Raw genomic sequence first — 13382 nt, forward strand, 5'->3', positions numbered from 1 at the left:
ACCTGTAATTTGCAATTGAATGATTGGCATTAACACATTCTGCTTATCTACACTCTTTTGCAAAGTATACAACCCATGTCTTACATCATTATACTTAATATTGTATACGTTTTCAAAAGAGCCTAACTTTTCAATAAGTACAGATTCTACATTATTACATTTGTTCTCAGTGTTAAGGTATCATTCTGCTTCTGACTAAGGTCAGTAAACATATGATTTATACGAGTTCTTCAAAGCGCTCATTCCTTCACGCAGATTACTAAATTCTTCTCTTTGAGTCGACCTTGGCACTTAACAAACCCAAATTTGTCATTTGAATATTTAAAGTTTCCCTCTGAGCATTTAACTGAGAATTTACCAAACCCAACTCTTTCCTTAGAGTCTCACTCTGAACATTTAATTGCAGACTCTGAGCTTTAATTAAATTTATCAACTCAGACCAGTCAGGTACGTCTTTGCTAACTTTCATGGCCATAGCTGCGTCTTGAGTTTCCTCAACATGTTGTACATTTTCCATATTCTTATGTGCTTTAGCTCTTGTAAGCATTTAAAACTAACTTTAAATATAACTACACACATAAAGTTCACTCAACAGTATCTTGTACCACTCCATGCTAAAGTAATGAAGTTTTGTTTCACGCTCACCTGCCATAGAATTCTCGTAGCGTAGGTGAGCGGATGTGGAGGCAGGTCAGCACCGGAGGACAGAGCATTGGTACGTAGGAAAAGCCAAGGATAACTGTTGTAAGTGCCCGCAAAAGATGTATTTTGCTACACCGGAGGGCAAGAACAAATGATAGAGATCTCATTCAATTTTTTGTCACCTTACGTCTTGAGTTCTCGTGGAGAGATGATGCGTGTAGATTTGAGATGCATGTAGTAGCTTTCACGGTATCTGAATAACAGTTTTTCTAAGTGCAAAAATTTGTGGGCTTTTTATTTTCTTCCGCGCACCATGAAAATGTCATGTCACATATGTAGCCTGCCACTGATGAAGAAGTCAGATAAATGAAAATTACATTACCGACACAGTCACAAAGAAGTTTTGCGGCATCAGAAGGAAAAGCACCTAACAGAAGTGTATAGATCTCGACAATAAGGAAGTTAGTTCAACTTAATATGGACGCAAAGGAGAGATACTCAGACCTATAATTTGGGCATTAAGTGAAAATAATTTATTTCTATTAATCTCTTTATTTGTGTACCCATTCTTCTTATTATTATTGTTATATATTTATATGTATACACATATAAAAATTTGCACAACAGCAGCTGGTGCCATCAGCATCGGATGTACCTTGGTTTCCGTGTCTGCATCCCCACGATGTGTGTGAGAGCTTTATACTCCTTGCACTGGATCTTCTTGATTGAAGCATTCTGTGCATATTTCTTCTTAGACAAATTCATCGAAATCTTCTTTGCTGTTTTTTCGTTGTGAATTTTTCACATCTTCACTTTTTTCACTCAAATTTTGCTCCATTAGATACTTGAACATATTCCCATGTCTCAGAGTATTATGTTTGGTTGCTACGGCAACACACAACAGATTCTTCCCTCGCTTTTGACAGAAAATTCCAGTTTTTTCGGTCCTTTCACACAGGTCGCCACATTCTAATATTCTGATAACTTAAAGGTGTGAGTGTGGGTTATACTGATTTATTTCCCCAAACCACATTCCACTTCTTAACGAGGTGGCTTACTTGGAATTTTGCAGCCTCTCTTCTTCACAGGATAGTCAGCTGCTGGAAAATCTGTTGACTTCTTCTCCGTCGAATAGTGCTAGGTGCAGGCACTTTTAAGCCTCTTTCTACTTATACAAACTTTCCTTTTCATCAGTTAACAATGTATTTGACTTTTGTGCACAATATAATTCACACTTTCAACATACATATGTAACTTTCTGTAAGTACACCATACCATCAAACATTAGAAACAAAATGAGTTACAGTTAAAAGAAAGTTGGCTTGACTACCATGACTATCTTAAAATGAATCAGAAAATACGCCTTGCCTCTACCAAGGCTGAGTCAAGAGTCTATAAGAGTACTTTTTCAACTGTTCTCATTTTAATTAACAAGTCACTGACACAATAAGCAGAGTGGCATGTACACTCCATGGTTCTTCATTACACACTCAGTAACACCTCTATGGATTGCCCGAGAGGTACTTGTCGGTGCTGTTCGACCGCCACATCTACTTTCTTCTCGTGACTGATTTTAAACCTGCACACACAAACATGTGACACAAAGCAGGTAGGATTTTACCATCCCACATAAGGCTGAGTGGTTCTGGAATTAACACAGAAATTCTCGAATCACTACAGCAGCTACTTTAAAAAGCCATACAAACAGCACTCTCCCTCACACCAAGTTGATGCTTGCCTTACATTAATTACAAGCAGTACTAACATAAAACAGAATTTCATTTTCGTCAATACCATCTCAGTGCCAAGAACTAACTGCAATGGAGACAGACTTTCAGAACTCCTTAAGGTCTTCAACCTTGTTCTAAGATTAGCCATCAAATACTTTCTCAGGAAACAAAAGACCTGAACATCGCCAAATTGCAATTGGTGAGTTTCAAAGTGACCATGTTTCCATTACACATGGCAGCTTGATGAATTGAGAATCTGAACATCCTTGAGAAGACCCAACCTTGACTTGATCACTACCTCTCACAGATCCAGATGGGTCTGGAGAGTGAAGGTTAGCAGATTCGACAGAATAGCTCTACTCTAACCATGAGTTCTCTCATAAACTAGAGTCCCTACAGAGAAAGAGAACTGAAAATAACTCAAAGAACAAATGATCAAAACAGCTAAGAAGACAGTAGCATTAAGGGAACAGAGGGAACAACCCTAGTGCACTCACAAATGTGAAACGATAGGGCTAAGATGACTCACGTGGCAAGGAGGTTAACTTGCACCAGAGTAAAGATAGCAAGAAGAAATTCCTTACGGCAAGAAACCATATAACAAAATTATACATTTGACGAAAGCCAGATTGGACAGGTCAGGCAGGATTTCAGGAAAAAAAACCACTTGTAATTCCCAGGGCATCTCTAGGCAAATTTAGGCATCCCTAGGCAAATTTAGGCATATCTAGGCAAATTTAGTACTTACAGTACATACCTCCAAGTCTACACTCAGAAATCCCAAAGGAAAAGTGACTCACAATGACAGGAATGGGAAAATACTTCTTAGCAGTGAACACACAAATTAGCTTCAGGAAACTCCACAAACAAACAGAATCATATTCACCCACAAAAGTGGACATTATGTAGATCATCCAGACCCTCAAGAACAATAAAGGAACTAGCAAATATGCAATAATTGCTCAACTTTGGAAGCACATTGGTGAAAAAGCAATAGAAAAGCCATTACAGAGAATCCATAAGATCTAGGAAACAGAAAAAATTAAAGTGATTGGACACCAGTCCTGATTCACACTGTTCACAAAAAAAGTATTAAATCTGATATGAACAACTATCATGGCATCTCACTCATTTAACAACCAGATTAACTTGAAAGCCCTACAGACCGATACAGAGGAACAATGTAACTCACAACTACAAAAATATCAGGGACGGTTTAGGAAAGGATGCTGTTGTGTTGACCAGCTTATCAAACTTTAATCTTCAGGGTGTATGCGGGGACAAGAAGAAAAAAATAGCCAGATTTTTCCCAGATTTCCCAGTTAAAAATACACTACTTCCCGGGTGAAAATTCATTTTTTCCTGGGTGAAAGCACATTTTTTTCTGTATTAAGTGACAATACACTTTACCTCGGTACTGTAAAACTTATCAGTCCTTTGAATAGTGAAGCATAGAGATTCCCAGCACTTTAGGAAACAAAGCCCAGGAAGAAACAACACGTTTTGTAAAGCTCTTTGATGTGCGGCAACATTTACAGTGCATATTTTCATATTATGAAAATATAAACACAAATTTGACCAAGTACAACATGATAGCTTCCGACACATTGAACTCTACAGTGTGACCCACTTTTGTCAACCAATTATAGCTCATGCGACGAGATCTCGCCAGCCAATAACAGCAGATACTTGAGCGATAGAACATGTGATGTAGTCAGCCAATAGCAACATCACTGCTAAGTAGCACGAACACACAAATGAGAAAATTTAATGGTCTAAATTAATATGCATACATATAGTTACAAGAAAAGCTAAACTTTCACATGTAATATTTATCAATATGAAAGAATTAAAAGAAATATGACAACCTAACCTTCAAACTTCGTCTTTTTTAGCGTGTGTTGTCCTTTAAGTTATGAAACACAAATGCGACAGTAAAATTTTATGTAATGTCATAAATGGCTGGCCTTTTGGGCCCAAAATTTTTCTAAGTGCCTGATCCTCAGTGTTAAATTTCAAATGACAGTCTAACGCTCTGTGATGTAAGAAATTCACCGCGCGTTCTCACACGTAGCATAATTCATCTTTCTTAAAAGGAAGTTTACTTTGAAAGTAACACTTCTCAAACCACCATTCGCAATATTTTCCCACTGCCTGTTTGAAATGTTAACAATTGTGACATCACGCTCATCGAAACAAGGCCCACAAGAAAAACGCATTGAAAGCAGTTTGTTGTCATGAAGTATTGCAGTCTGTGACACATTTTGATTTTGGCAGATGCTTCTGTGTGCACTGTGTTTTGTTGTTGTCAATGATGCATTTTCTTTGTAGCTGAAGTTTTATTTTGGTGTTAATCTCTCATTTATATTTTATTGCTGCAGTAGTATTCTGCAGTAGCGGGCTAAAGTAAAACTCTTTGTTAGAGTATCATTACAAAAAGTTAACTGAAAACCAAAACAATGAAAAATTCCTGGAATTCTAAAACATTTCCACATTTCTTCCAGACGAAAAAATTTTCGGGTTTTTTCCCAGATTTCCCCGGGCATACACACCCTGATCCTTCATATCTGAAGCTCAGAAACAGAAATTTAGTGGTGATTTTTGTTGACTTCTAGAAGGCCTAAGACCCTACTGATCAAAATGCACAATTCCAAAGCCTGAAAGAAAGATGCTTTGACAACAAAGTGAGCAATTACACAACAGGCCTTGATTGAGACAAAGTAAAATTCAGAAGCGAGATTTCAGACACCTTCAAGAGCAGAACAGAGAAGTTATGCAAAGACCTACGGAGTCAAAATGAGGTCAACCCACGTAGCCAAAGCAGGCCTCCAAATCTCCTTGAGAAATGGAGTTTACAACTGACATCAAGCCAGTGCCCCAGGATCTAAATGCATATCAGGAAAACATCAGCAAGAAGAAAAGTTCAAATATCAATAATGTGATTAAAATAACATGGGATTTTTGATAGTTTGTCCCTGTACAGAAATCACAATTACAAGCCAGCTTCCCCTTCTGCCCCACCATTAGGTTGACAGAGAGCATCCTGCTGCCAAACCATTTTTGAACAGAAGCACATGCTGTTGAGCATCAGCTGTTTCCAAGTTCTTTATCTCATGATATGAAGTAAGCATTGCAGTATTAGTCAGCTGCTGATGTGAACTAATGTTTTTGTATGAGTCATGTTTTTGTAACAGTGTGATACTTCCCAACAAAAGATCCGCTGGAAAAGAGGTCATCTGAAAACACATTTGTTGGCTGCAAATGTATCAATAGGTAGCAGGAGAATTAGAATCAATGTGAAGAAAAGACCAGTTTTCACGGAATGGTTTAATATTTTTCTGCTACACACTTCCCCGCCCCTCCCAAATTCAAAGACATTAATGGGCAATTGCAACACCAATCAATCATGTTACACAAAGTCCTTAGGATTTCGTTAGGGAGGGAGAGAGTGTGACAGGTAGTGTTGCCTCACGGAAAGCTAAACTTAGCATGCATAAGTCAGCATTAACTGAACCTGTACAGCCAAAAAAACAAGCTATCCAGTCAATGAACTGGCTATGTTATTTGTTGTGATTATTGTTTTAAGGGATTAAACAATGAGGTCATCAGTGCCTTTGCATGAAATAGGTGGGCAAAACCAATTAAAAATCATTTTAAAACAAAGCTGTAACAACAAAGAAACATTTAAAATACAAAATTGGCATCAGAAGATTCATACAAAGCTATCGATAAAATTTAGGTAGAACACAGCAGAATAACTACTTAAAAACAAGTATAAAATACCAACAGAGATATATTTAAAATGGAGCCAGATTACTGTGGCTGTGTGACTACTGGATATAATGGGTGACCAAACCATATAATTGGTGACCAAACCACTCGATGACACACTAAAAGTTGTGTCCTGCCTATTCGTCGAATATGGGGTGCCTAGGAAACCTGCTTTCTCGGATCGCTAGACAACAATTCAAGCAAATCAAGATAAATGACAATACTTAACTCTGAGAATTTACAATGGTGTGTCGCACACAATGGGTGACAGACACATACAACTCCTAATACAAGTGAAACAATACAGTTCCTAAGTCGCTGCTGTAGAGCTCGTAGAACAGCTAGTCTTCAGCTGGACCGTGGCCAGGCACCAAGGCACTTATGTTCTCTTCACCTAGAGGCCGCTGCTGTCTTGGTCTCATCCAAGAGAGGGATCGGTCAGCATACTATTGGCTGACATCATCTTCACAGTCGGCACTACCATTCCTTACCATGGCCAGCACTTGACTTTTACGCCAGAACACTGAAAGCGCAAAACTACGATTTTGGGAAAGAGTCCTGACATCACACAAAACATTAAGACACAAACCATACTTGCCTTATTATCAATTAAAATAGACGGCAGATACTGTGGCAGACATATATCTGCCCTCATGTTGTCATATAAAACAATCAGTTAAAATACGCCATATTGACAACTACATATTGCACCTTTGACACATTGGTGATGCCTCATGATGTAAGAGAGAGTCATGTGTCACTCTGAGACATGTAAGTGCTACTTCTTCAGTTCATCGTAGTCAGAAGGAGCTGGTCCCATTGAAGATTTCACCAACCACAGCTCATTGCTCTGCACTGCTAACCGCAGAGCCACCCATCATAACATGGTCTTCTGGGTCATATAATGTGGTAACAGCTTGCAGGGGAAACAGAGCAATGAGCAGGACATGTAAGGGAGCAAGCCTCCTTTGCAGCCGCATTAACAAGTTGGTTTCTGTGGAAACTGATTATGGTGAAAGGGCACAGCTTAACCAGGCATCTTCCGTGCAATTTCCATTTATTTTGACTTTATGCAAGCCTCAAGTAAAAAGTAATATGGCAAGAAAAAACAAAAAGTTTATCCTTAGAGAGGTGCAAAGGCAGACAAAAGATGTATTGTTAAAGTTTCCCCACAGGACTGGTCTCTAGCTGTGAGCCAATCCAAGAATTTCATTAAGGAAACATGGATCAGTGGAGGATTGCCATAAGAAAGAATCAAAGGCATCATTTCCACTGGCTCCAGTAGGACAGTGTTGGAGCTTACCATTACACAACATAAATCATTTGTTACAAACAGCTTCAATGAGTTGGTATGCAACTTCCATCTTGTTTATCCCAGACCTGGAAGCTTCTTTCTCGCTAATGATGTGTGTATCATGTAACAATGTCCTAGCTGGGATGTCAACATTCTACATGATCCATTTATGCTTCTAGCTATTAAGAAAGCTATTTGTAAACAGAAAATTCGATCTGTGCACAATGGTTTCTGTGTTTCATAATTGGTATCAGTCTTTCACAGTTCAGTCTGCAAAATGAGTTAGGGGCCATGTTTCATAGTATTTGATTTTCCTGTGTTTCAAGACATATGTTGCTGCTAATCCCACTCTGAGTGAGTTACTTTAATGAAGTAACTACAATCAAGTAACATAAGTCTGAACAGAATAAATAATAAAAGTTTAACTGGTTTACTTTGTTAAATACTGGCAACAAACAGCCTATAGATAATCAGGAAACACAGCATCACATGTATTTACCTGTGGTTCTGTTCCCATTGTGTATGTTTTTCCGGTTCCTGTTTGTCCATAGGCAATAACAGAACAATTAACACCTTGTAATAACTTCTCTATGACAGGTGTCATAAGTAAATTAAAAATGGTCTCCTGCCCTTCCTCGATAAATACATGATCAAAAGAAAATCCACGCTCTCCTATAATAACAACCTGAAACAAAGGAAGTTCCTGATCAATGAAGCAATAACTATTGTAACCAGGTTCTTCAGCCACAAACAGTTTATGCTGTATGAATACCAAAACAATATGGCAAGCGAGAGAAGAAAAATCACTTCACTGTAGTTACTACAAAGCTCTTTACAAAATCTATGCATGTCTGGTGGCATAAAATGTGAAAAAGCATATCTGAAACAAATATTCTCATCACAAATTTTCATAACATTATTAACATATTTAAAATTCTTTAGAAAGAGTTTGTATAGCTATAAGTACTATATTAACTAACACTGTATGTTAAGGTGTTATACTGCTTCTGGGATGACCAGTTATGGCATACCAAAACTACATTGCTTGTGCCAGCAATGACAATTTGCTTTGTTTCTAGTGAACATAATGTTTTCCCCACTTCCAAAGTGTGAGCACAGGCACAAACATATGCAGTTCGCAGTAAAAGCAAAAATTGATGATTAGGATATCATGTTAAAGAAAAATGTCATAGTTACACTACCTGTCATATTATCAACTGTACTTTGATCACACATCACCCTTGCAACATTAACAGACAGTATCGAGCAAGATATGTGATGGTCAGCGGGATACTCCACATTTTATGAAGGAATGGAAAAATAGAAATCTGTATCCATATGTCAAAAAGTTAAAATTCAGCAGAAATTTTACTTCAATACCAGGCAATCCTTCATTCAATCTGTGGTTTTGAAAGACAAATATATTTCAAAATGTATTTCTTGATGTAGCACATATTATTTTTCTACATCAAAATTCCAATCCTTGGTTCCAAGTAGCACAACTTAATGGAATTAAACCTGTATTCAGTCTATTCAATTTTTTTCCAATTCTTAATACAAATTTAATTAATCAGTTTTTATTTATCTGTTTGCTGGTGTACACAACAGCAGCTTGATTATTCTTTCTAGCTAGTTAATTTGATTCATTTGCAGTTTTAACCTGTATGCCACAAGTCACCTCGTGGTGTCTGGTGTCATGCACCATTATCCACAAACATTAAATACAATGAAAAACTGTCAATAAGCCTCCATATGACATCTAATTTCTTCCATTTTATCATCATCGTCACTTCACAAATTTTATGTGAGAGGAAATAAATGCTTGACTCTCTTAGAAATATACATTTTCAAAATTTTAAGAGCAAATCTTTGCATGATGCTTAATGTCGTTACTGTAGCAGCTGCCTTTGGATTTGAATGAGTGCCCACATGATTCAGTTCCACTAATTAACCAAACTCATCATGTCACATGCTGCTGATCTTTCCACCTTCTCCGTTACCTCTATTAATACAGTCAGTTAAGTGATGTAGGATGACCTGCAGTATTCAAGGATCTGTCAAACAGTGGTTTGTAAGCTACTTTATTTGTGGGCGGATTACATTTTCTTAGAATTGTGTGTCCAATATCTATCATATCTACAACTAGTTTCATGTGATCATTCCATTTCTATTGCTTCAAATCTATACTCCTAGATATTAAATGGTCACGACTACTGTATTCCTATTGACTGATCATCAATTGTGTCGAAAACCATTACTAAGTCTTTCCAGCTAATTGCACATACAACTTTAAATTTGTTTATGTTAAAGGTCAACAGCTAGTCCCTAAACAAAAATGTCACATTTCCCTACTATTATTTTGCTGTTGCAACTTCCCTCTGTATACAGCATTACCCGTAAACAGCCTGATGGAGCTTCAGGCATTATCCATCAGACCAGTACTTTACACATATCATGATAGTTATACAGCATTACCCGTAAACAGCCTGATGGAGCTTCAAGCATTATCCATCAGACCAGTACCTTACACATATCATGGTAGTGGCACACTCAGAGCACTCCCTTGTGGTATATTTCCACTTATAACAATTTCCCCTTGATAAGAGCCAAGTGCCTGAGTTCTATTTGTTGCCCAATGAATCACAATTGTCTGATATTCCACAATCTCTTATACTGCTCATCAGGTAACACTGCATAACTGTATTGAAAGCTTTCCATAAAGCAATAATTGCAAAATGAAGTTGACTTCAGTTGTTTACTGTTTTCTGGATCTTATGGACGAACACAACAAGCTAAATTCATAAAACCAGTTTTTGTAAAATCCTGCTGATTCTTGCAGAGCAAATTTTCAGTATAAAAGAAGAGCATAACACAGCAGCCTAAAATGTCCCCAACAATTCTGCAAAATACTGATGTTGGCATTATAGGCTTATTCACATGCCTGTGGCCAATAACTTACTGCAACAGCAATCTAATATAAACTGCTGCTTGAAGAGAGAAAGTTATTTCACATAATCTGTATAGAATTGTGCAAGAGTCCCATCAGATCCGGTCACCTTTCCTCTGTTGAGCAACTACAGTATACTATCTCACAAACTTTAATTTAAGCATTTGTATGTAACTCCAGTGAAACAAACTTGTAAACTTAATTCATTGTTTGGCCCTCTGTGTTTCAACCTCTGTTTCCATACTACACTACATGTCATTAACTTTGCAACACTAGAAAGCACATCAAATAATGAAATGTTTATTACTGTGTGTGTACAGTATAGTAGTAGAATACATGATTAAGCTTGTGGATGAAATTTGGATATACAAGGAGCAAAATTTGGTACCTTTGACAGAAACAGATGCTTTAACTGGGTTGGGCACTGACTAACTGAGGTTGGTTGCACGTATGGTGACTTCACCTCATGGTGCATGGTAAGAATATTTCATGTACCACTATCACTTACCTCTACCTTCTTCCATGCACAAATGTTAAATAGGATGAAAGTCCAGTGATTAAGTTCCAGATGAGATCTAATTTCTTCCACTTAAGCAAAATGTACTTCACGAGACGTATGTGGCAAGAAACATGTTGCTTTGACTACATGTATATCATTCCATGCTGCTTTAACTCTATACTAGAGTTTAGCAAGCATAGTGGCTGTTAAATAGTGGTGTGCCAATCTCTTTGGCAATCGATGGCCATATGTTTTCAATGGGTTAGAGCTGTCCAAAGTAGTAGTCGAACATCCTCTGTTTCAAGGGAGGTCAGGACAGCACATGCAACAGTAGTCTTGTGTTACTTTCTAGAAATGTGTCACAAAGAACTTTAAGATAGGACAAACTCATGGAATTTAACAGAAATAATGCCTGTTGTCCATATTACCAACTACGCGAGCCATAGCTGATTGTGTTGTGTAACCAGTGGCACACCTTTTATTTATTTTTTTATTTTATTTATTGTTTACCATCAGGCCAGGTGCTGAGATCATGTAACAACTAATGCAATCTGGAAGACATGGTACAATTCGTGTGTCCAGTGTTGTCATTGGGAGCACCACTGTCAACACCCTCTGCTGTCGCATCAAGTCGCAGTGCTAACAATCCATGGTGCTCCACAAATCATCGCACCCTGTGTGTGGATACTTATATAGTACAAACCAAGACAGTCTCCTGGCTCCTGGTACGTGATGTGGCTGTACGATCCTGCATGGTCGAGTAAACAACTGTCCTCCCAGGTGTTATAGAGGTGTGCAGGTAAGAAGGTGGGTGGTGGAGCAATGCGTAGTAGCAAGAGACAATGTACCACATGACGCTCCAGCCAACAGCGTCATTCAATCATCTGAGCAAGTTTCACGCATTGCTGAGTGTACTTTGAATGTGTAGTGGTTAGGTCTTCTCCATGTACATATTGTTACACCTCTTCCTCACAATCAGATGAAAGATGTTCATGTGAAAACATTGTTTAGGTAGTTCACACATAGAGAACTTTGAACTCGGCACAGAGTCAGGGCAAGATGCACGAGCACAGAACATCACCACCATAACAGCGATTGGGTGTGTCCACCTGCTGTGAAGGGGTCGTTTATGCTTTGGCATCAAGGCTTGACAGTGGTTTGAAAGGCAGAGAACAAGAAAAGCTGCGAACAATGACAACGCCCAGAAACAGTTGAAAGAAGCTGAAGAGGAATGTCATTTTCTTCTGTTGTAAGAGGGCACAGAGAAATTGTTCCGATGTACAGATGCGAGTTCTGTTCACCCATTGTTGTATTTGTTGTATCAGAACAACAAAATACAGAAGAGTTTTTAAAAGACCTTTACATAATTTGAATACTTCAAAGCTCTCCTCCAGCCCTTGACCCTCTGCAGATGGAGAAGCAATATGGCAAGCGTTGATGGCACTGCATAGCATGTCCACAGCATCATGAAAAAATCAGGAAAGGAAAACAAAACAAGAAAATAATTAAGGTAAATAATCTCACAAGCTGCGACTTGGTCACAAATTGAACAGTGACCTGAATATAGAATAAATTTCCTTTACTTCATATCTATGGCCACAAATTTTTTGTCATCAGACTACCAGTTTTGGTCTGGCCGAAACCAGTAGTCTGATGACAAAAAATTTGTGACCACAGACATGAAGTACAGGAAATTTAAGGTAAAATGTGTCATCGGTTCAATAGTATTAGAGTGACAGATCATTTTGGAGGTCAGATGTGTTGTGGGCTTAATAAAGCTATAGAATGGAACTGTTTAATATTCTACTGTATTAAAGGCTAAATTGTTTGCAAAGTATTTGTTAAGGTTGATGGATCAGAAAGGTGCCCAGACATAGACAAGCAAGCAAGAGCTATAGTGCCCCAAGTGTATAACTCTTCGAAAAAGACAGTCTGAACAAGATGACTTGTGGCCAAGTGGTGCTCGCCAAAATGTTACCAATAGCCAGGCAAGAGAGGCAGAGGTGCATGATGTGTGACTGAGAACTGTACAGTGTATTCCCAGTGAAGTGACTGCATCTATCAAAGCCACTGGATCAGTATCTTTTAAACTGCCAGGAATGTGATGCAATCATAAGAAGGTGGTAGGCGACTTTGATAATTTTTCCAAGGTTTTTTTGCATCATACAATATTCCATTTGTATTGTAGTGCTTCAAGAATTTCTGTGTAAATTCTAGAACCACTCTGCCTTCCACCGTCTCAAACACCCAATATTTTAGTTGTGAGTGGGAGAAAGGAACCCTATTTACTGCGCATCACCTGTCTGTGTGAGCAGGTTTGAAGTTTATCACGAGACAACTGTAGACTCAGCGATCAAACAGCACCGACAAGTGTTTGCCGGTCGCACCACGGAAGCCGTAGTGAAAGAACAAGGAGTGTTTATGTATTCTGTGCTGTTTTATAACTTTGACTATTGTAGTGAAACAAAGAAGAACAGCTGAAATATTGTTAATTAATGC

General features: G+C 38.1%; 1 protein-coding gene across 7 annotated transcripts in view; it reads right to left on the reverse strand.

Annotated features, from left to right (window-relative positions):
• LOC126412234 (kinesin-like protein Klp61F) overlaps positions 1-13382 on the reverse strand; it is a 298109-nt gene that overhangs the window by 232960 nt on the left and 51767 nt on the right. For all 7 annotated transcript variants that reach the window (XM_050081728.1, XM_050081745.1, XM_050081762.1 and 4 more), the window contains one exon: positions 7937-8122. In XM_050081728.1, coding sequence (XP_049937685.1) covers positions 7937-8122 — 186 coding nt within the window. The remainder of the gene's footprint in view (positions 1-7936; positions 8123-13382) is intronic.

Source organism: Schistocerca serialis, chromosome 1 (genome assembly GCF_023864345.2).
Source record: "Schistocerca serialis cubense isolate TAMUIC-IGC-003099 chromosome 1, iqSchSeri2.2, whole genome shotgun sequence".
In the NCBI taxonomy this organism is placed as follows: domain Eukaryota; kingdom Metazoa; phylum Arthropoda; class Insecta; order Orthoptera; family Acrididae; genus Schistocerca; species Schistocerca serialis.